This window comes from Lepidochelys kempii, chromosome 2, assembly GCF_965140285.1.
Source record: "Lepidochelys kempii isolate rLepKem1 chromosome 2, rLepKem1.hap1, whole genome shotgun sequence".
Taxonomy (NCBI): domain Eukaryota; kingdom Metazoa; phylum Chordata; order Testudines; family Cheloniidae; genus Lepidochelys; species Lepidochelys kempii.
Window position 1 is genome coordinate 254,957,866 of NC_136381.1, and position 23,082 is coordinate 254,980,947.

The window sequence follows — 23,082 nt, forward strand, 5'->3', positions numbered from 1 at the left end:
AAAAAAAAAAGTGACAGTGAACACAACAGGAACAGAGCTGGCCAACAGAGAGGCAGTCTAAGTTGTAAGCTCTGTTCAGTTACATCTTTTCACCATGAGCCATTTCTAACTACTTAGATTAAGATTTTTGTTTTAATTAAAAGGTGCTTAAAGTATTAAGGACCGTGCCAAGATAGCTTTATTGAAGCCTAAAGGGAAAACTGCCACAGCATAGAAAAAAATATTGCAGAAAAACTGAAGGGTGCCAATTCTGCCTGGGTGTTTGCTACATTAGGGGACTTTTTTTTCCTCCTTCAGTAACTCTGCCATAGGCCAGGTATGCATTCTTGGTTGGAATTTCATAAAAGCCAAGCATTGACTGCATGTGATTCTTTTAGCTAGCCAGCTAGTAAGCCATCCAGCTATCTTATGTCATCAGCATCACTTTGTGGTGCTACATGAATTACCCAACCATTTGCATGATTTGTGTACTGGCACCAAAATACAAAAGTTAATATGCAAAAGGCAAAATTTTATCACAAAAGCAGAACCAACTTTTGTTCACAGTACTGTACTTACGTTCCATAGTCTTTTGTAGCACCAGGTACACCGATTAAATAAACTATCCACAGCTGATATATTTCTGAGGCACTTAAAGTGCTTCCCTCATTAAAATTAGTCCCTGTTCTCTATGCACAATAATGTCGCTCAATTTGTAGCCATTCTCCTCTGATATATTGTCCTATAAATTGCAAAGTGAGCATGAAGCATAAAACATTACCCAATAGAAGGCAGTACTATGCAAATGATGGGTGTAAATGATGATACAAAGAGGGTCAGGTCTATTGTCTGGTCTACTCTGATTTTTAGCATGGTTCAGGGAAGAACCATTAGGAGTAGTGGGATCAAGTTAGAGAAAGGAAAACTTAATCTAAACAGCTGAAAAAACCTTTAGGTCATGTGAGGTCTAGAAGACTCTGGCGTAGCCTCAGGAAGCACACCCCTTGAGCCAGGTTACACTAGATTGAATAAAACTAAAAATTGCTGCAATGGCAGGGTTGGACAGTAGATGTCTTTCCTATTTCTAGTTTCTATCATTCTAGTGGTGTGTCTTACTGATGTCCCTCTTTCTCCTACCCACCTTCACTTGCCTCCATCTCTATTCCATGTTAGGTTTCAGAGTAACAGCCGTGTTAGTCTGTATTCGCAAAATGAAAAGGAGTACTTGTGGCACCTTAGAGACTAACCAATTTATTTGAGCATAAGCTTTCGTGAGCCACAGCTCACTTCATCGGATGCATACTGTGGAAAGCACAGAAGATCTTTTTATACACACAAAGCATGAAAAAATGGGTGTTTACCACTACAAAAGGTTTTCTCTCCCCCCTCCCCACTCTCCTGCTGGTAATAGCTTATCTAAAGTGATCACGCTCCTTACAATGTGTATGATAATCAAGTTGGGCCATTTCCAGCACAAATCCAGGTTTTCTCCCCACCCCCGCCCCCCACAAACCCACTCTCCTGTTGGTAATATTTTATCTAAAGTGATCACTCTCCTTACAATGTGTATGATAATCAAGGTGGGCCATTTCCAACACAAATGCAGGTTTCCTCCACCCACCCCACCTCCCACCCCCAGGAGAGTGAGTTTGTGGAGGGGACGGGGGGGGGAGAAAACCTGGATTTGTGTTGGAAATGGCCCAACTTGATTATCATACACATTGTAAGGAGGGTGATCACTTTAGATAAGCTATTACCAGCAGAAGAGTGGGGTGGGGGGAGAGAAAACCTTTTGTAGTGGTAAACACCCATTTTTTCATGATTTGTGTGTATAAAAAGATCTTCTGTACTTTCCAAAGTATGCATTCGATGAAGTGAGGTGTAGCTCACGAAAGCTTATGCTCAAATAAATTGGTTAGTCTCTAAGGTGCCACAAGTACTCCTTTTCTTATTCCATGTTACTGTCTACTCTTCATTTTTTACTTCTGAGGTACTTCTCCGGGTGGTTTCAGTAGTCTTTACTTTCCCTGATAGACTTTCTAAGTTATTCCGGTTTATTTGTCAAACTCATCCTATTGGAATGCTTCATGATATTCAGTGATTTGTGTTGAAGTGTTTATCTGCAGATATTTTTACCTAGAGTTAACTATCAATTTGTTTACAAATGTGTAAACTGCCTCAAGTTAAGGCTAGGGTGGACACTTCCCAAATATTCAATCCAGGCTAGAGGTAGAATCTGATCCTGCAAACCATGTACGTATGTTCGTAACTTTATTCACAAATGAATATTTCCAGGATTACAAGAAGAAATAATTATTACAGTGAACTAAATGCCATGGTAGCCAAATGATTATAAATTGCAGGGTCTGAAGATACTTGTGAACATAACTTCCCCATCAGTAGTAAAAATTTAAATTTCATCTTTAATGTTTACAGTGCTGCCAGCTCTTGCAATTTTATTGTGAATCTTGCGATATTGGGTGTTTCTTTTTAAAGCCTTAGATCCTGGAGTCATATTATTTTGAAAGAAAGCTTAAATTTAAAAAAAGAGGAAAAAAAGGTGTGTTTCTTACCTTCATAGTTTGCAGAGAAAACCCAAGTGTGCCCTAAACGTTTAAAAAATAGAAGGCAAATAAAAAAAACATTGTTTTTGTTTTGTTAAATGTCATGAATTTTAAACCACTCATGATTTTTTGACACTTGGAGTTATCAATACAGTTGATATTTGCCAGGTATAATAAATATAGCTAAAGAAAAACTTCAAATGCGATGTTCCCTCAAAAATATAATTAATAAGAAAATCACTCTCATAAAACAGAAATTTTTTCCCCAGCCTGACTTTGATTTATTTTCTCCTTATACTTATGTACATTGTGGTTACCTAAGACATTCTTCCATATTATGATATACTGAATTAGAGTTGGTTTACTTGTTTAAATTTGTGGGATTATTGTTTTCTCTCTCTTTTTTAGAAATTCTCCCTATATGTTTTTTCCCAAAATCATCCAGTCAGTCTTCCTTACAACATGCTCATTCATTACATTTACTAAATTTAGGAAATTGCTAAATCCATGTAAATCACTGGACAAATAATTTAATAAACATGTGAGTGTCATGGTTGTATTGATTTTTAGTTTATTGTATCTTACATAGGTAGTTCTGATGACCCTTTGGCTGACCTTTCAGAGGTCTTGAACACAGATGATGATATTCTTGGAATACTTTCTGATGATTTAGTAAAGTCTGGAGATCACTCAGGTATGAGCTTTTAACGGCTCCTTGGTGGCTGTTTTCTTTGTTCTCTTGATTATAGACACATTTCATGTGTTATGTTCACAGGTTATGTGATGTATGGCTTTGATATTTACATAACTGTTTTATCAATTTCAGAAGGACTTTTATCTCTTCTTTTACAAAAACCATAAACTCTTCAGTATTTTGTTTTATTCAGTCCTTTGCTTTGCTGCTTATAAAGGAATAAAAACAGCTGCTGATGTCTATCATACCTGCGTAGCTTTTTCAGCATGCAGCAGTGTATGCTCTTAGTTTATTTTTCTTTTTTTTTTCTCTTGTTATAATCATCCATTTTATCTGGTTTGGGTCCTGTAGGTCTTGATTTATGCACTTTCCAGGTTGAGAACTCACCCTCCCCATTTGGTAAGAAACTAAACAATGGATGACCCATGGTTAGAAGTAGTCATCTTTCCTAGTGGTTTCAGCTGAAAGAACTGTTTGTGCATGCATAGATGTTAGTGCATCATTACTCTGTGTAACTAATCCATGCTTTCATTTTTTGCTATCTTTCTGGTTTGTTTGAGCCAAGCACAATTTACAAAACCTGCACTATGCACTTGATAGATAGTTTTCTTTTGAATTTTTTGAATACATTTGCTATTTTTGTGTGTTTCACAATGCAAAACTATGCATTTCCTTGCTTTCTTTCATATTTGACAGTATTACACATAGTTGTATTAGTGATATATTTGTTTTTAATTTAAAAACACATCTTAATTATGCCTATGTATAAAGCATGAATAAAAAGATCGTCAGTCTTTTTTAATCACTGGTGATGATTGATCACTTTTACATAAAACTTCTATATAAAAACACAGGTTTATGATAACTAGAAGAAGCAGGCTACATTATTTTAAAGGTGCTTCTTAGTTGGAATTTGGTGCTGCAATACCTTTCAAGTGCTAAAGTCACTTGTGTACAGTAGTACCAAGAGTCTGTTGCTTCTGAGATATTTTTCTTAACTTTTAAAAGGATATAATAAATGTCACAGAATAAGTAACAATTGTATTTTCTCAACACCCACAACTGTATTTTCTAATTTAATGCAGAATATTTTAGCCCTGTTTTGAAAGTAGAAGCTGCTGCCATTTTAATATAGGCCAAATATTTACTAGTGTGAACTGTATTTTAGTAGATATTTAATCTAACACAGGAGGATTCAGTGAGTTTTGGGGGATACTTAAGGTCAAAGGTAACTTCCAATCAGGTTTAAAAGTACCTGCTGCAGGAAATTCCTGTTTTTAAAATAAACAAAATAAAAAGTTCTAAGAGAATTAAATGTTTGAAAACATCCTGTGGCTAAATTTAGAAGTCCCATTACAACAAAATTTGGTTCAAAGTCTTCTAATTCTAAGCATTTCATTAAATTAGATGCCTTCCTCAAACTATGCAGCAATCTAAATTGGATATTTTCTGTTTGTTATTGATGTCTTATTTTCCCTTGAACATCAACTTTTAGATTTTAGTAGATGGCTTTAGTTTACAACTAAACTGTAACCAAAAATCATTTTGGAAATGTTTTATGCCCTTTGTCCTGTGTCAGTAGATTTCCTTGTTTACGGCTGACTTAATATTCTTACCTCTTCAGCTGGACTAGATATTGGTCCCATCTCTGACGATCCTTCCTCTCTGCCTCAGCCAAGTGTCAATCAAAGTTCACGGCCCCTCAGTGAAGAACAATTAGATGGAATTCTCAGTCCAGAACTAGACAAAATGGTCACAGATGGTAAAATGTTTGTCTTACATCTTGACTTTGTAGAATACTTAAGCAAATACTTCCTATTTTCTATTATAACTATGTAATTTGAAATTAGCCTTTGCAATTGTAATTACAGAATTAATTTTATTATGTTTTATCTAGGAGCATGAAATGAATTATTGCTAATTTTGTGTTATTTTTACTTTGCCCAGGTGCAATTCTTGGCAAACTGTACAAAATTCCAGGTATGTGCTCTTGAGCGTTGCTGTCTTTTTTATTAAATTTAGTTTATATAACCGAACCTGCCAAGTTATGCATATTATTTTTACAGAGCTGGGAGGAAAGGATGTGGAAGACTTGTTCACTGCTGTACTGAGTCCTGCAACCACTCAGCCAACTCCTTTGCCACAGCCTCCACCTCAGTTAATGCCTTTACACAATCAGGGTATGGTCTTCTGTTTCTTTTAAAAACAGGCTGTACAAAACCAATTATGTATCTTTCATAGTATAAATATGATGATAAACTATGCTAGGGTAAAAAGAAAAGGAGTACTTGTGGCACCTTAGAGACTAACCAATTTATTTGAGCATAAGCTTTCGTGAGCTACAGGTAAATACTCTATATGCTTTATTTCACAAATCATCTTGAAATTGAGTGTCTGATACATATGTGAATGGATTTTGATATCTGAGAGGAAAAGCTATCTTTTGTTAGACAGACTTTTTGTGGAATACTGGAGCTCTTCCACCGGGTGACTGTGGTATAGTACTGTAAGTGGTCTGCAATAAAGCAGGGCTCCTATTATGACATTTTGTCTCATTGCTTTGTCAGTACATCTAAGCACACTCTCACGGTGAAGAAGGAGCTAATCTGCCCCTTAATTGTAACATTTTTGTCTAAATGTGACAATGCCATTCAGTCTAATTTCTGTAAAAAAGGTTAATTTAAGAAAATTGACTGGCACTATTCAAACAAGGAAGAGAGAACTAGCATTATTTTGCAATATTTACAATAACAAAAAATGCAAAACTAAATCAAATTTCTTGTTTCTCAAGCCATGATTCCAGAAGAAGGCTGGTTATCAGACTTACTTTATTTAGTTCTACCATCTTGGATAGATTTTTCTGAGAAAATGCTGGAATAAGTATCCTAGAATTCTAGGTTTTCACTCTGAGTGCCCCATCAATGGTATTTCATGAGCTGTTTACATGAGGGGTTCCCAGGCTTTGTTCCATGAGCCGCACCTGTGCAGCAGCATTATGCACTGCGGCCCACTATTAACACAGTTCTGTCAGGGAGAGTGGCACCAGGGGGCATGCATGGCCCCTCACCTCAGCAGGGACCAGGGCAAGCAAGAGGGTGAAAGGGCCAGGCAAGTGCCACAGCCTGCTCCTGCCGACACCCTCCACCTCAGCAGCCCGCTGAGTGCCTTGAGCTCATTACCTGGAAGCCATGCCCCAGTCACTCACCCAGCACCTTAGCATGCCTCACAGGCACCAGGGAGGAGCTCAGGGGTTCAAAGGGCTGGACAGAGGTAGCCGCTCAGGCTGGGCCTGGCCATTAACTGTGACAGTCCTGATCACAGCATTGTCCAGGAGGAAACAGAGCAGCACTGCTGAGCCCAGGTCCCTGGGAGGGCCGCGGAGCCGATACTCCAGGGGTCCTGATACCCACAGACCATGGGGTGTGCAGGCTCAGAGTGGGAACGGCAGCAAACCTTCCAGCTGCCCTGAGTGCCACCACCTCTTGGCCGTCCCCATTTCCTCGCCCGGTATCTCTGCTTCACCCTCTGTCGCCTGCTGGGGATGCTGGGCTCCTCTGACCCTGGGTGAGGATCATCGCCAGCCGCGACTATGCCAATGTGTATAGTTTTGGGGGGAGCAACAACCCCCTACCCTACCCTACCCCCAGTGGCAGACCACCCAGCACTGTGTTGTGGCCCACTTGTAGGTCGGGGCACACAGTTTGGGAACCCATGTTTTACATAATATCCAGGTGCATAGTTAAAAGCACTCTTTTCTCATCAGCCATCATCTCTAGTAGAGTTGGCACTCGCTTAGGTGCAAGCAGAGAGCCCATTATGATGTATTTGTGCTTCAGAAATCTATTCTAGTGTCTAAATTGATTTCAGTAGTGAGTAATTCTAGAACCACCAGATATCTAAGAAAGGAAAAAATGATTTGTTTGTTAATGTGGATGAATTTCTAGAAAAATATAAGACTTCAAAAAGTTCTAAAAATGAGATAATTTAAAGCAAACGAGAGGTAATAGATTACATGGCCAGTTTGTTCCTACGTCATGTCTGCACTAATATTTTAATGATACAAATAAAATGCTCTGCCCTAATAGTTGTGTAAAATTGCTAGACTGAATATTTTATTGAAATATTGAGGTACATTTGACTAGATTTATTTATTTCATTGATAAGAGTGTTGAAATCATATGTTGGAAAACTTTACCCTGGTATACCAACTGTCTCTGAAGAGTCGATTCCTAGTTAAATGGTTAATATTTATTCAAGAATTGTAAAAGGAGATAGCGTGCGGTGCCTCTATGTTTGTTATCTGGCATCATGGATTTGTTTTCCTTTTCTTTTTCTTGATGTAGCATTGGTTCTTCTTCAAGCAGTGTCCGTATGGGTGCTCCACTATAGGTGTATCTGCCTCCCTGTGCTGCTGATTGTAGAACTTCGGTAGCAGTGTCCTTTGGGCCCGCACATGTGCTGTCTCTTCTCCTGCTGCGCCACGAGGCTAGCCAGCATGCACCAGCACGCCCCGTCCTCGGTTCACTGTCCTTGCTCACTGTCCTCGGTTCCTTCTCAACTGCCCCTGGCTAGAGCTGGAGCCTTTAGCTGTCCGTTAGTAGATTGTTAACTCTCCTTTTCATTTGTTAATCTTTAGCTTTTAGAAACCCTTTAGCCTCCTTTTGACTTCTATTTGGCTGTGCCTTTAAAAAAAAGAAGAAGAAAGAAAAGGCTTTGTTCTTGTGTAGACCCTCAGTGGCGGGGGACCCCCTTGGACAAGGCTCTCCAGGCTTCAAGAAGTGTTGCACTTGCAGCGAGGCGATCCCAGTCATGGACAAGCACTCCCAGTGCATTCGCTGCCTCGGCGAGAGCCACATCCAACAAAAATGTTCCCTCTGCAGCAAGGACAGAGGGAGCAGAGCAAGGACAGCTCCTCTGTTCCCTCTGCAGCAAGGACAGAGAGCTCTGCCAGAAAATCATCTTTATGGAGGCTGCTCTCTGACCCCCGCCCTCCGGCGGGCATGACTCTTCCCCATAACCTTCGACTTCAAAGGATAGTGCGTTGAAGAAACGGTCCAGGGACTCCTCTCACAAGTCGAAAAAGAGCGAGGAGTCCCCTCAGCGAGCGCAGGAATAGCCGAAAGCAGTCACCATCTCATTCAGTATCTTGGGCACCGCTGACACTAAGATCATCTAGCACCCACACCTCATGGTGACCCTCGGTGTCCGGTACCATTGTTAGGCCCACGGACCCTTTGGACATGGGCACCGAATCTTTGGTACCTAGAGACAAGGGCAAACACCCTAAGATGCTCCTGGTACATGAGCTGTCATCGGTATCGCCCATCCAGCACCGGAGAGATCAGTATGGACAAGGTCCCCATCTCCCCCAGCATTACCACTGACACCAGGATGCTCAGTACCTGCAGAATTCCATCAGGTCAGTGACCCCGCTATGTTGGAAACTCCTGACTCTCCGCCCCTCGGTGCTGAGATCACAGCACCAAGTCATGGCTGACCAAGGGGTATTTCCCCACAATCATGCTATGCCCCTCTGATGTCCAGTGATGGATCGTACAGCGAGCTGGAAGGGGTTTCTCCATACTCCTCCTGAGCTCCTTATGGGACCCAATATCGACAGGGTCCAGGAATATACCACCAGATGGCACTGTCACCATCTTGGGTACTGTCACCCAGGAGCACCTCCATCAGGCCCTATGCCACCGCAGTGGTCATTCTGGGGCCCTTGTGCAGCGCACCAACAGCCTACTTCGAGGGCACTGTGCATTGTCCAAGAGTCTCCCAGTCATGCTCCCTCGGCTACAGCATCACAGGCCTCAGAACCCCAAGAAGTGGAGGAGCAAGAGGTGGACACAGAGGAGGAGGTCACACCCAAGGCCATATTCTCTTTCGCTGGATGAAGCAGTCGTGCTGTCACCACCTTCCATGATGGATGACTTCCGCTTGTTCCAAGAGCTGGCGAAGAGAGTCGTGGAAACCCTCCTCATACCATTGGAGGAGGTTAAAGATACGCACCACCAGCTTATCGACATCCTCCATGCTACATCTACCTCCATCAGACAGTGCTACCAGATTTGTAACATGAACGATCCATACACAGTCCAAAAGATCTATCTCATCGTCTGTCGTCGTCTTTAAGAATGTCCCCATCTCAGAGATCTGCAGAGCGGCAGTCCACAGTTTCACAGAACATTATGCAATCACTAGGGACTCTGCCTCTGATGTCATTTTTAGCTTCACAGCACTATAATCTGTGATTAAACCGACCACGAAGTCCCAGCCCTCCAAGGGGGGTACTGCTTGGATTCGCCCACAGTGGAGCACCCATAGGGACACTATTCAAAGAAGAGGAAGAAATTACTCACCTTGTGCAGTAACGATGGTTCTTCGAGATGTGTGTCGCTGGGGCTGCTCCACTATATCTCCCTCCTCCCCTACTTTGGAGTTCGCACTATGATTCTGTGGTAGAGAAGGAGCTGAGGACGGTTAGCCCACGCGGCTTTCTATCCTCATGGTGCAGCACGAGGAGACTGTGCATGTGAGGGCCCAATGGACACTGCTACTGAAGTTCTCCAATCAGCAGCGCAGGGATGTAGATACACCTATAGTGGAGCACACATAGGGGGACACAAGATGAGTAACTTCATTGTCTGGCTGTAATCTGAGAGATCAGAAAATAGTAATAGCTGTTGCTGAAACACCAATTCATAATATTTGCTGTGTCTCCTTTAGGGGAGAACTTTGAAGGCTAGAAATATCACAATGGTTGGCAGCCTGGGATATTGTAGAGCTGTCTGTGTGCCATGTTCTAGTCTTTGCCAGTTGCCAACCAGACAATCTCAGTTGCTACATTACAGCTGAAGGGGCTTAGCTTTTATTATTGTTATCTATTACAGTAGCACCCCTAGGTCCCAATAAGGACTGCGTCCCCACTGTGTTCCTTACCCTCATATCTGAACAACCACCAGTTACCTCTGTTGTAGAAGCAGGAGATCCTAGCTGCTGGTTGTAGGCCCCATGGATACCCAGTTGCCAGTAGTAAAAGAAAAATATGTTCAAATAACAAAGGATTTGGGGCCTGCTGTGCACCCATATATAGAAGAGTTGTGTGCACCTTTTGGTGAATTTTAGGTTGTTTTCCATTAATTCATTTCCAAGTATTTAATAATATATAACCAAGCAGTATTAACTGATATTCAAATCACTAACTAAGTAAAAATAAATGCTCAAAGTTGCTCTTCTATTTCCCCACCCCAAAAGATACATATATGTAAGATGGAATAATACAACACAGTCTGGCCTGAGATATAAAATTAGTTAAGTTGGGAAATTCTCAGAGAATCCTTTGACTTGCCAAAATCATAAGAAACATGTACATGTACAAAGGACTCACTAAAGTTTATGGTGGTGGAGAATGATATATGTTCGTAAATCCTCTCCAAAAGGTTAAGGTTGGCACATAGGAACATATGACTGGAAGGGACCTCCTGGGTCATCGAGTCGAGTCCCCTCCTATCACAGACAGTCCCATCATTTAATCCTGTCAAATCATTTTATCAAGCTCCAGTTTAAAACTAGTTAGGCTGTTTCCTCCTACTACTGCTATTGGAAGTTGCACTAGAGCCTCACTCCTCTGAGGGTTAGAAACCTTCTAATTTACAGCATAAATGTATTCATGGCGAGCAACACAGAATGTACAGATAAGTAGTTTCTCATTAGACTAAAGGCCTGTTCTTCACCGAAGTTTGTCTTGAACACCTTGAAAGCCTTCAGACACTCATTCTTTACATTGATCATTTCAACTTTTGCCTTCCAGGGGAAAGTGTGTTTTCAAGAGTGCCACTTATGAATGGCCTGATTGGACTTAACCCCCATCTCCCTCATACACCTTTGGCTCCTGGAGGTGGACTAGGCACTTTCTCTCCTATTACACAACCACCGTACAGTGATACCAGGTAAGTCAAGCTGAAGAATGTGGAATTACTCATCAGTGAGCCTAGCTTGAGTGGTATCTGTCAAGCATACTTGCCACTGCACACTTCAAATGTTTATTATTTGACAGAGACATTAAATACATTTTAAATACATTTTAAATGCTCTTTTAAATCTTTTCAAAAGACATGATACTAACTGCTGGAGTAGTTAACAGAGTATTTACAAAATAAATTTTCATATTATATTGAGAGGAAAATTAAACATCTTTTTTGATTTGTCAGGGATAAGAACCCAGCATTTAATCCAATAGTAAATGATCCTAACAGTTCATGGACACCATCTGCTCCCGCTATGGAAGGAGAAGGGGATACAATGTCCAATGCTCAAAGAAGCACTCTGAAGTGGGAAAAAGAAGAAGCACTAGGTGAAATGGCAACAGTAGCACCTGTGCTGTACACAAATATCAACTTCCCCAACCTAAAGGAAGAATTCCCAGGTAAGTGAATGATTTATTGTATAGGGGCACAAATTTTGTAACAGTTCTATTATGCACCTTTCTTCACCAAAGGATTAACTGTTTCTACTTCTAAAAATTGTCTGAAGTATAAAATCATCAAAATCCTGCAAACTAGAACAATATATTGGTTTTTGTTGCAGACTGGACTACAAGAGTGAAGCAGATTGCTAAACTGTGGAGAAAAGCAAGCTCACAAGAAAGAGCACCATATGTGGTAAAAATAACTAAAACTAGCATTTGTACACTTTGGGAGACATTTAATCTGCAGGGTGTTTGGTTTTAAAACTACTAAAAGTTCACTGGTTCCAGAAGATGCAGTTGTAAACCTCTGTAATTTTAGAACTTGTTTCTAAAGCTATTTTCTCAGTCATTCAGTCTTAATATAAACTACGTCCATTTATTTATTTATATTACCTAGAGGCCCCAGCCGAGATCAGTATGCTAGGTGTTGTACATACATGTAGTAAGAGAGATACTCTTCCCCAAAGAGCTTACAGTCCAAATGTCTGCTGATGGTTATTATTCGTGGACTACAGATGTGATTAACACTGTACCAACATAGAAAAAACCACAGTCCCCACCTCTAACAGCTTTCATTCTGAATAAGATAATTAAAACTACCAAGTGACTGAAGCTCAAAAGCCAGCTTTCCTGCTCTTACTGTAGCTTTCTTTACTTTATCACTTTTTAATATGTACCATCTCATCACTTTAAAAAGGGAGCAAAAATGCCACACCAATTTGAGGATTTTGTAAGAAGCTGCAGGCATTAGTTCAGCTGCCATTATGGCTTTGAGGCTGTCATCCTTGACTGCTTTTTAAAATCTTTAAAAGGTTCATTTCTGCAAGGTGCAATATCCATTTGAGAACTGTAACATAAATCTGAAAAAAGCAACTGTCAGGATTTGATGCTCAGAAGGAGCCAGATTCAAAATGTCAGCCAGAAGCGACTCCCTGAAGCAGCCATTAAAAGTTTAAAAGTTCCAGTATTGCTTGAAAATGCTTATCTTAAGAGTTGTTATTGTGCAATCCAATTTTTCTTTGTCCTTAATCCTATGCTTGTACTGTTAGCCTGGGTCAGAGTGAGATGCATAGAGGCTGTTTAATGTAGTCCACTAGTGCATATGATTCTCCTGTAACTGAAGTTCTCCAGATGAGTCCAAATGAACCTCTGTTGATTCATCTTACCTGTGAGCCACCTGTTTTCTTCAGATCTTGGACCACACAAATATGAGATTTGATGTGTGTATTGATATATTTGAATTTCTTTATCCCTGTGCTGCATGTAAACAGAATCTCCTAACCTACATTTAAAGCCTCTATTGTTAATGATTCTTTTGCCCTCACATGGTTTGACATATACAAATCCCACACTGCAGCTTTGTCGAGACTATAAACTTGCAGTTAGTAGCTCTGGTTACAAGAGAGTAACCTAGTTTGTTCTTGATCGTGTGCGATTAAATCAGACCACATAAATAATTTGGTTGTAGATTTTGTAGGAAGAATGGGTAGATGCAGTACTTACACTTATCAAAAGAAAACAAGAAAAATTACTTGTATTTTTATTTTTTTCCTCAGCAAAAAGCCAGAGATAATAGAGCTGCTCTGCGCATCAATAAAGTGCAGATGTCAAATGACTCCATGAAAAGGCAGCAGCAACAGGATAGCATTGATCATAGCTCTCGAATCGACTCAGACCTCTTTAAAGATCCTTTAAAGCAGAGGGAATCGGAACATGAGCAGGAGTGGAAATTCAGACAGGTGTGTTATATTTGGTCGTTTATTATTGTGAGATTTTTTTTATTGGCAGTTGCTGTGCTTAATGGATTAAAATCAATTTTAATCTACCCAAGGAAGGAAATATAAATTCATAACATGCACTCTGCATAGAGTGAAGATTTTTGTCATAAGTAGAAAACGTATATAAAAATATTTGTGACTTATTTTTTCCATTTCAGTTGATTCTTAACATAATTAATTATCTTTATTTCTGTGGCGCCAGCCAAGAGCAATGGCATATGCCCTTTTCTGTCATATGTCACAGAAAAGGCCCTCACCCTGGGGACTCTCACTTTAAGTGAGACTGGCACTTTTCTTTTTCTCCAAAGCCCTTTACCTCTTGTCAATGAGGCTGCATCACTTCTTCAGTATGGATGGTTGGCAAGCAGCTTTATTCCTCTGGGAGTCTGGGAAATACTTTTCCCCAGTTGGTCAATGGGGAGCATGCCAATGTAATTTAGTTTCATAAATGACCAGGCATTCTGCCCCCACTGTACTTAAGCTTTTAAATTATTCTTAACTGATCTCATGTGTCTCTAAAGATGCTAATTCATTGATGCTCAGTCATCAAAATGCCCTTGCTTATGTTCCCTGGACTAATAAATGTAACCTTTTCTCTTCCCATCTTAAACCAGCAAATGCGTCAGAAAAGTAAGCAGCAAGCCAAAATTGAAGCCACACAAAAACTTGAGCAAGTGAAAAATGAGCAGCAACAGCAGCAACAACAACAACAGTTCGGTTCACAACAGCTTCTGAACCAGTCTGGCTCAGACACACCTAGTAGTGGGATACAGAGCCCCTTAACACCTCAGACTGGCAATGGAAATATGTCCCCTGCTCAACAGACATTCCACAAAGACCTATTTACAAAACAACAACTACCTGGTACCCCTACTTCAGTATCCTCAGATGATGTGTTCCTCAAACCACAAGCTCCACCTCCACCCCCAACCTCAGCTAGAATGCCAGTACAGGATCTTCTTGCTCAGTCACAGACGCCTCAGCCTCAATCACAACAGATGTTTCCTCCAAGTTCTACAAACTCTAGACCGCCCTCTCCAATGGATCCATATGCTAAAATGGTGGGAACACCTAGGCCACCACCTGTTAACCAAAACTTTGTTAGAAGAAATACCATTACACCAGTGGATACCTGTCCTCCACCATCATCTGTATCCAGGCCCATTCAAGTAAGTGAACCAGCAGGAAGCAGGCCTTCACCAGCTAGAGATTCATGTTCTTCATCTCCAGTTAGCAATGACCCCTATGCAAAACCACCAGATACACCCAGACCTGTAATGGCAGCAGATCAGTTCCCCAAACCTTTGGGGGTACCAAGATCTCCCATAATTATGGAACAATCAGGGAAAGTTCCTTTAACAACTGGAAGCAATGACGCATTCACTAAACCAGCTCCTAGAACAGATATATTTCAAAGACAAAGAATAAGTCCTGCTGATCCATATGCGACCACCATACGACCACCACTGACTCCTACTCCCATTGTTGATGGCAGCCCTGGACCCTTTAAAACTCCAATGCGCCCACCACAGTCCCCACAAGATCCTTATGGATCAATGCCACCAACACCAAGACGCATTGCTGTTGATCCATATGAAAGGCCTGTCTTGACACCAAGGCCAGTGGATAGCTTTTCCCACAATCAGTCTAATGATCCATATAGCCAGCCTCCTCTGACTCCTCACCCTGCAATAAAGGAGCCTTTTGCCCATCCACCCCGGGTAATGCGACAGCAGAGTGACTCTTTCTCTCAGTCTGGACCCATTTCAAGGCCAGCCTCTCAGGACCCTTATTCCCAATCTCCAGGTACTCCTCGGCCATCTGCTGACCCTTATTCCCAACCTCCAGGAACACCTCGACCCACCACTGTTGATCCATATATGCAGCAACCACCCACGCCTAGACCTACACAGCCAGCAGATTTATTTGTTCAGTCTCCAGCAAATCAGAGACATTCTGATCCGTATGCCCAACCTCCTGGAACACCAAGGCCAGTTATTAATGACCCTTATTCTCAGCCACCAGCAACTTCAAGGCCAGGGATTCCAGAGAATTTTAACAGACCCACGGGAAGACCAGGACTAATGCCAAATCGAGATCCTTTCCTGCAGACATCCCAAAACAGAGGAACTACTCTGCAGGGCACTTTTGTAAGACCATCAGATCCATGTTCTCAAACTCCAAGACCAGCAGGACCTACTGTAACAGAATCATTTAGCCATGCTCCAGCAGCCCCAGCACATGATCCTTACGATCAGCCTCCAATGACTCCAAGACCTCAGCCAGAAACTTTTGGAACTAGTCAGCATGCCCATGAAGCTGACCAGCAAAGGTCTGGATCTGAGGGCAACTTTAATGCATCTGCAAATTCTCCAATGAGCTCTCAAAGGCAGCAGTTTTCAACAGTCTCACAAGCTTCTGGCCCAACACCAACTACAGGAGTAACAGATACACAGAATACCATGAACATGTCTCAGGCAGACACAGAGAAACTAAGACAGGTGAGCTCAGTATACAATTTAATGTTTCTGCTATTAAAATGTCACAATTAGAGGAATCTCCCCTTTTACATTGTTATAAAGTGGGGGTGTGAAACACAAAGCCCATTGGCCAGCCCTTGGCCACTTGACATGTTTCCCTGCCCCTTTTGACAAAATCAGAATATGCAGAATGCAAGTTTTCAATATTTTTAAGGCATAAGCTTCTAATTCTTATGTTTATGAAGAAAATTTTCTGAATTGTGACTAAGATAGTGCCATCTAGTCTGAAGCAGCCGCTCTAAAGGTATTTCTACACCATAAATAAAGGTGATATTGTAGCATGAATAGGCATACTAAGGCTAAATTTGATCTAGCCAGTAACAGTAGTAATGAAGGTGTGGCAACACAGACTTCAGCGTTGGCTAGCAACCCAAGTATGTACCTAGGGCCCCTAAAAGGGTTGTTCTGGGGTGGCTAGGCCATGCCACACATCTTTACTGCTATTGTTACCTGCATAAGATAGATTAAAGCTAGCACATACCTACCCATGCAACTGTTACACCTTAATTTGCAGTGTGGACATAGCCTAAGAGTTTGATCCTACACTCATTGATGTCAGTGGCACAACTCCCATTGATTTGAGTGGTGTCGGATCAGACCCCAAGTGAGATGCAAACTGCTGCCATTGAGATGTGTGTTAAATCTGAAGCTTAATTATTACACTTTACGTACCAGGTTTTCAGAAAATGTAGGCGTGCTAGTATACATGGTATAAACTGAGCAGTTACTCATGCAAATGACCAAATAAGTGGCAGAAATAGATGTGATCTCAAAAGTGCTCTGTTTAGTTTTTCCCCCCCACAGATGGATGCTGAATAAGACAGTAATTTTACTGCAGTAGAACCTCAAAGATATGAACGCCAGAGTTATGGACTTACCAGTCAACCGGGCACCCTGTGGAACTGGAAGTAATCAATCAGGCATCAGCCGGGGGAGACACAGGGAAAAAAAGCAAATACTGTACTGCCTCTGGGCTTTGGCTCAAGGCTTCAGTGGGGTGGGGGAGAACTGGGGCTGCAGCTGCATGATGGGGGGTCAGGGGTCCGGGCAAGCGGGCAGGGTCAGGGCTTGTGACCCTTGGGAGCATCAGAGCTTTAGACCTAGGGGGAGTGCTGGGGCTCATGGCTTCACCCTGTGGCTCCATTCCCAGCTTCAGCCCCACAGGGGGTGCCGGGGCTCAAGCCTTTAGCTACAAGAGGAGCACTGGTTTCAGCCCCAGCACTCCCCCAATAGCTAAAGCCCCGAGCCCCAGCTCACTCGCACCAACTGAAACTGGCAGCAGAGCTGTGGGGAGCCCTGAGCCTCAGCGCCCCCTACAGGGCAAAGTCGGAAACAGAGCTGCAGGGCTGACACCCTGAACCCCAGTGCTCACCCCAGGTCTAAAGCCCTGAGCCATAGTGCTCCCACGGGGCAGAAACCCTGAGTCCCGACCTGGGGCCATGACCCGACCACACACACACACACATCCCCGCGCAGCTGCAGCCCCAACCACCCTCTGGCTGAAGTCCGCAACTTCTTGTTCAGAGTTACGGAACATTTCAGAGTAATGAAAAACCTCCATTTTCGAGGCATCCATAGCTCTGAGGTTCTACTGTAACTAAATCACAGTTGCTACCACAGGGCCTTCTACCCACAGTTTTGTTAGCAAACTTCTCAGCATCATCAGAAGGAGATACAGTGTGGATTGAGGATCCGTTGAATGAACCTAACTATGTAACCCTGGCCCACTGACCATGACTGAAAATGCAGTTCAGCATTCTGCATAGAGTATTTACCACCTCTGATATAATGTGATTATTTCTGGCCTTGACACATCTCAGACTATTGGACCTTAAAATTGTGACATTCGAATGTAGATAAAAACTGTTTTGTGTCATTTTTTGAGATTTCTAAATGTTACAGATTAAAAGTTTTCTTTACCTTCAAGAACTTGAACAGTTGGACAGACCTGTGAGGCGTTTAATAGGATTTTGAAGGAAGAGTAAAGAAAAAGTCACTAATATTGTAACAGTCTAAATTGTTTATCGACAGGCTAGGTACAGCAGGGTTATTGGCTGTTTGAGTTCACACACAGTCCTCTACAAGTGTGCCTCCATGATTACTTGGAGGGACTTTTGCTAGAGGTTATGGGGTAGATTGGTTTCCATGCAAATTCGTCCTTTCTCTGTTTGAGAATGCTGACGTCAATTATGTTGGTGATTTCTGCAGTATGTCCACCTGACTATTAGGAACTGGACCAAGAACACCAAAACATGTCACATAAACCACCAAATAGCAAATAAGTATTAGATAGTAAGGTCTCTTGATCACTGCTGTCCTGGACCACATTCCTTCTGGGATTATGCTAGTGTAGATTCTGGGAAAAATCAGAAGGCAGAAAGTCCACCTTGGGATGGGGATGTGGCTGAGGCTGAGGTTAGAATTGTGGAGCTTTAATCTCCTTTTGTGTGAAGGAACTCTAGGAGCCTAATGCAGCCTAAAAATTGACAGTGCTGGCCAGGAAGGGGGCCTGGCCAGGGTAGCGTCTGCCACTGCTGTTAGACCAAAAGTAGTTTTCCCTAGCTAAATTTGTGATCACCTGACCTCCTTCAGAATTCACCTTTCCTTATTGCGCAAGGGCACCATTGGGGCACAAAAGTATAAATGACAGCTCCTTGTGCTAACATTAGTGATCTGTCCTGTTAACCAAGACATATACGTTAGGCATAGTATTAATGTAAGTGTGGGTTCTTATGTTAACTGAATGTATTATCCACTCCCCACTATTCTGTTCACCTCTGTCAAGTCTCCCATAACACCTTGCATTAGTTGAAGTAAACTTTGGCTTAAGTAGATAGGAAAACTGTCAGGATCTAGACATATGGGTGTTTTACCATAACAACAGATAAGGAGTTATTCTCTCACACCAGTCCTGGAATGTCCCAAAGGAAAAGGACAAGATAAATGATTGTTCTACCCTGGTATACACCTAGGAGGTGCCTTCATGCCCTTTGGTACCTGGAATGCCTGTATTCAGAACAAAGAGATTGGGGGTGTACCATGGGATCAGAAAAACAAAATAGAAAGCTGATTGGTTAAATCTAGTTTCAGATGATGCACAGAGTACCTTTTTACATGCAAACAGGATGAGTATAAAAAGAATAACTTTAGCATTGTAACTTTGGAAGCATCTTCTTTGTAAGGTGAATTTAACAACACTGCATGAGAAGGCTTTCTAGAAACTGGTCTCATATTGAGCCTTTCTTTCTGTACTATACTGTTATTGACTTTGAGCAATAAAACTGACTGGTATTGGTTGTTTGGTCTCTTGAATATATTTCATAATGAACTAAAGTGTGATCAAGCAATTTACTAAACAATTTATCAACAGACCCTTGGTGAATAGGGGGCCTTGAGGTGAAAGATCTCACTAGCCTCTTACCAATACCCTGAATCATGTCATCTGGTTTTTGATTAGTTTGCAAGGGAATTATAGGGGGGGGGGGCGTTTTTAGTGAGTGGGAGGAAAGATTGTTCTGTTTATACAAGATTCTTGGCTCTTGGGGACTTTACCCAATAGATTATAACATTTTGAAAGTAGATTTATTTCAGTAGTGAACATAATATATTTTTTAATCCAGCGCCAGAAATTGCGTGAAATTATTCTGCAGCAACAGCAGCAGAAGAAGAATGCTATCCGTCAGGAAAAAGCACTACAGGATCCAGCCACGCCTCCCCATGCAGCTCCGCATCAACACTGGCAGCAAGAAAATCTAAATCAGATTTTTAACCGACCTCCTCCTCCCTACCCTGGGAATATTAGAGCATCCATCATCCCTCCAGGTGGTCCAAGGTTTGCAGTGTTCCCAAAAGATCAACGTGGACCATTTCCTGCTGATGGGCAGTTTAATAGACCCCAATTTCCAGGAGATATGACTGCCATGGGAATGAGGCCTCATGGTCTTAGGTATGATTTTTGATTTCTTAAAATATAAGTATTTAAGAGAGAGTTCTAAACTGTTATAAGGATTTCCTGTAAAATGGCCTGTGCAACACTGATGTAATTTGCCTACCGCAGCCCCAATCCTGTAACCACTTATACACATGTTTAGTTTTAAGCACATGTGTAATCACTTTGAAGTAAATATATAAAGTTAAGTATGCATGTAAGCATCTGAGGTTATTGCAGCCTATATTTTTACTCTAGTTGATTGTGTGTGTTACTGGAAATTGTTCAACAATTAAAACTTAGTAATACATTGTTGGTTTTTTGGCAGTTTGGGGGAGATGAAGGATGGGAATTTTTTTCCTTGCATTATGCCACCTGTGTATACAAGGCCCATAAAACTGCATTTTTAGGCATTTATAGAGAAAATTATTTAATCCAACTTTAGTTTTGATTTATGAATATGGTGTCAATGAAAATATTATTGTCCTTGTGTAAAGTATACACAATCAAGAAACAACTTGTATTCTGTGTCATTATTTTTTTAAGTAGTGCCAAGATGTGAAATAAATATCAATACTGAAATATTGGGGGGGGTTGGTCCCCCAATTTTCTTTTACGCTTACTGAGTTCAATTAAAATATGGAATGTCTAGCAAGATAGTTTTTGCTGTAAGAAGCATTTTTATCCAAGATTATTTGGGTTGAGGGGTTGGTACAGCACAAGTTGTTTGTTTAAACATAATGAATGCAGTTATTTTAGTTATATTTTTTCATTCAGTTCAGAAAGCTCACTTAAAGTTTGAGATTGGTCAAAATAAAATATTTATTTAAATGTATTAAAGAACATAATATGCAAAATATTGAAGCAATTAGTTGTTTTCTGAAATATGCCAGATCAGGTGGGCCAAATGAATCAAGAGAACTAATTCTTTAATAAATCTTTGATTTCAGATTTGGGTTTCCAGGAGGTGGACATGGTCCACCAACAGGTCAAGAACGTTTTCTTGGGCCTCAACAACAAATGCAACGCGCTGGAGTTCCACCACAGCTGAGAAGATCTTTGTCTATAGATATGCCTAGACCGTTGAACAACACACATATGAATAGTCCAGCTGGACTGTCTCAGCATTTTCCACCACAGGGTATTCAGGTTCAGCAACACAATATACTGGGGCAAGCATTCATTGAGTTACGCCACAGAGCCCCTGATGGCAGACCAAGACTCCCTTTTAATTCCTCTGCTGCTAATGTTATAGAGACAGCACCCCAGCATCAGCGGCATACAGGATTCATACCTAGGCAGGACTTTCAGGGTCCAAGACACATAGATCCAGTGAGACGTAATCCTCAAGGTCTAACTAACCAGTTACAGATGTCTACAAATTTGGAGCATTTGCCACAATCTCAGCAGGATAATCATGACCATCCGCCCGTGCTTGTCATGCGTTCTTTAAGTCATCCCCCGGTTAATGATGCTTTTTCAGGGACTCCTTTGCCTACATCTGCACCCACTGAGACACCTGGGAATCTACAGATTCCCAACCAGCCAACTGGATTAGAAGAGAAGCTTGATTCTGATGATCCCTCTGTAAAAGACTTAGATGTCAAAGACCTGGATGGGGTTGAAGTCAAGGACTTAGATGATGAGGATCTTGAAAATCTAAATCTAGATCCAGAGGATGGGAAAGGAGATGAATTGGACACTTTAGATAATCTAGAAACCAATGATCCTCACCTTGATGACCTTCTGAGATCAGGGGAATTTGACATAATTGCATACACAGACCCAGAACTTGATCTGGAGGATAAAAAAAGTATGTTTAATGAGGAATTGGATCTTAGTGTTCCTATAGATGACAAATTAGATATCCAGAGCAAGACAGAAGAACCAAAACAGAAAGAACAAAGTGATAAAACTTCAGTCCCTGCTGATGCTCTTTCTCCGCAGAAGAAATCTTCTATGGATAGTGAGATTAAAACAGAAGTGCTTTCTCCAAACTCATTAGAGGAAACGAAGTCTGAAAATGAAAAAAATGGTGGACATGTGGAATCTGCAGGCCCTCAGCTTGCTGCTGAAACAAAGTTAAATGATGGAGAAAAAGCTCCTGTGCAGCCTAATAATCCAGAATTACCTGACAAAACTATTACTGCGCATCAGGAAACAACTGTGTCTAGTCCAAATGCTGCTCAGCTGCCTGCTCAGGGTGTTATAAGTTCTTGCAGTATTTCTGGGTCCACACCAGTCCTTTCAAGTCTGCTGGCCAATGAGAGTTCAGATAACTCAGACATAAGGACATTAGGCTCTTCACCTCAGTCTTTGCCAGCAATACAAACAAATCACGTATCGGGTGTTTCACAAACACTAATGACATCTGCTGGACAAATCTTGGAAAACACTTTAAATTCAAATCTGACCGTGGTTTCACGAATAAACCATAGCTTCTCTCAAGGGGCAACAGTAAATCCAGGATTTATCCAAGGTCAGTCAACTAATCACAGCTTTGGGACAGGACAACCTGGTAATCAAGCCGTGGCTTTGGCAAACCGCCCTGGTCCTAGTGGCATATCTGGTCCCCAGCAGATAATGCTCCCTCAGACTCTAGCCCAGCAGCAAAATCGTGAGAGACCTCTTTTGCTAGAGGAGCAGCCCCTTCTTCTGCAGGATCTTTTGGATCAGGAAAGGCAGGAGCAGCAGCAGCAGCGACAGATGCAAGCCATGATTCGTCAGCGTTCAGAGCCATTTTTCCCCAATATTGGTATGTATGTGATATCTTTTTTCATGCCGGTTAGTTCACTAGACAAATACCATATCAATTTATATTATTTAGATGTATAAAACAGGTATTTTAATCCACGGCTTGTAATGTAATACGAAAATGCTAAAAAACATACTGCGTCAATGTGTGGTACAGGAGTCTAAACACAACTGGAGCTTTCTGACTAGCGGTCACTGACGTATCAATATCAATAATGTCTACTAAGTGCACAAGTCGGACTCCTTTTCCTGGTTTTTTTATATATATAAATTCTATTTCATAATAGCAGTAAATTCCTTCTCCATGTCACTGTTCATGGTGACTAAGGCAGCCCTCTCAAATACCTCCATTAACTTGGTGGTGATTGTAAT

General features: G+C 41.5%; 1 protein-coding gene across 19 annotated transcripts in view; it reads left to right on the forward strand.

Moving 5' to 3' along the window:
* The window catches only part of KMT2C (lysine methyltransferase 2C), a 336,413-nt gene that overhangs the window by 270,995 nt on the left and 42,336 nt on the right, over positions 1 to 23,082 (forward strand). For 18 of the 19 annotated variants that reach the window (XM_073334588.2, XM_073334594.2, XM_073334591.2 and 15 more), the window contains 12 exons: positions 3,133 to 3,237; positions 3,589 to 3,636; positions 4,862 to 4,999; positions 5,185 to 5,217; positions 5,304 to 5,417; positions 11,054 to 11,192; positions 11,454 to 11,668; positions 11,830 to 11,903; positions 13,267 to 13,449; positions 14,103 to 15,989; positions 19,649 to 19,974; positions 20,907 to 22,711. In XM_073334588.2, the coding sequence (XP_073190689.2) occupies positions 3,133 to 3,237; positions 3,589 to 3,636; positions 4,862 to 4,999; positions 5,185 to 5,217; positions 5,304 to 5,417; positions 11,054 to 11,192; positions 11,454 to 11,668; positions 11,830 to 11,903; positions 13,267 to 13,449; positions 14,103 to 15,989; positions 19,649 to 19,974; positions 20,907 to 22,711 (5,067 nt within the window). The remainder of the gene's footprint in view (positions 1 to 3,132; positions 3,238 to 3,588; positions 3,637 to 4,861; positions 5,000 to 5,184; positions 5,218 to 5,303; positions 5,418 to 11,053; positions 11,193 to 11,453; positions 11,669 to 11,829; positions 11,904 to 13,266; positions 13,450 to 14,102; positions 15,990 to 19,648; positions 19,975 to 20,906; positions 22,712 to 23,082) is intronic. The other variant, XM_073334595.2, reaches the window with a different exon arrangement.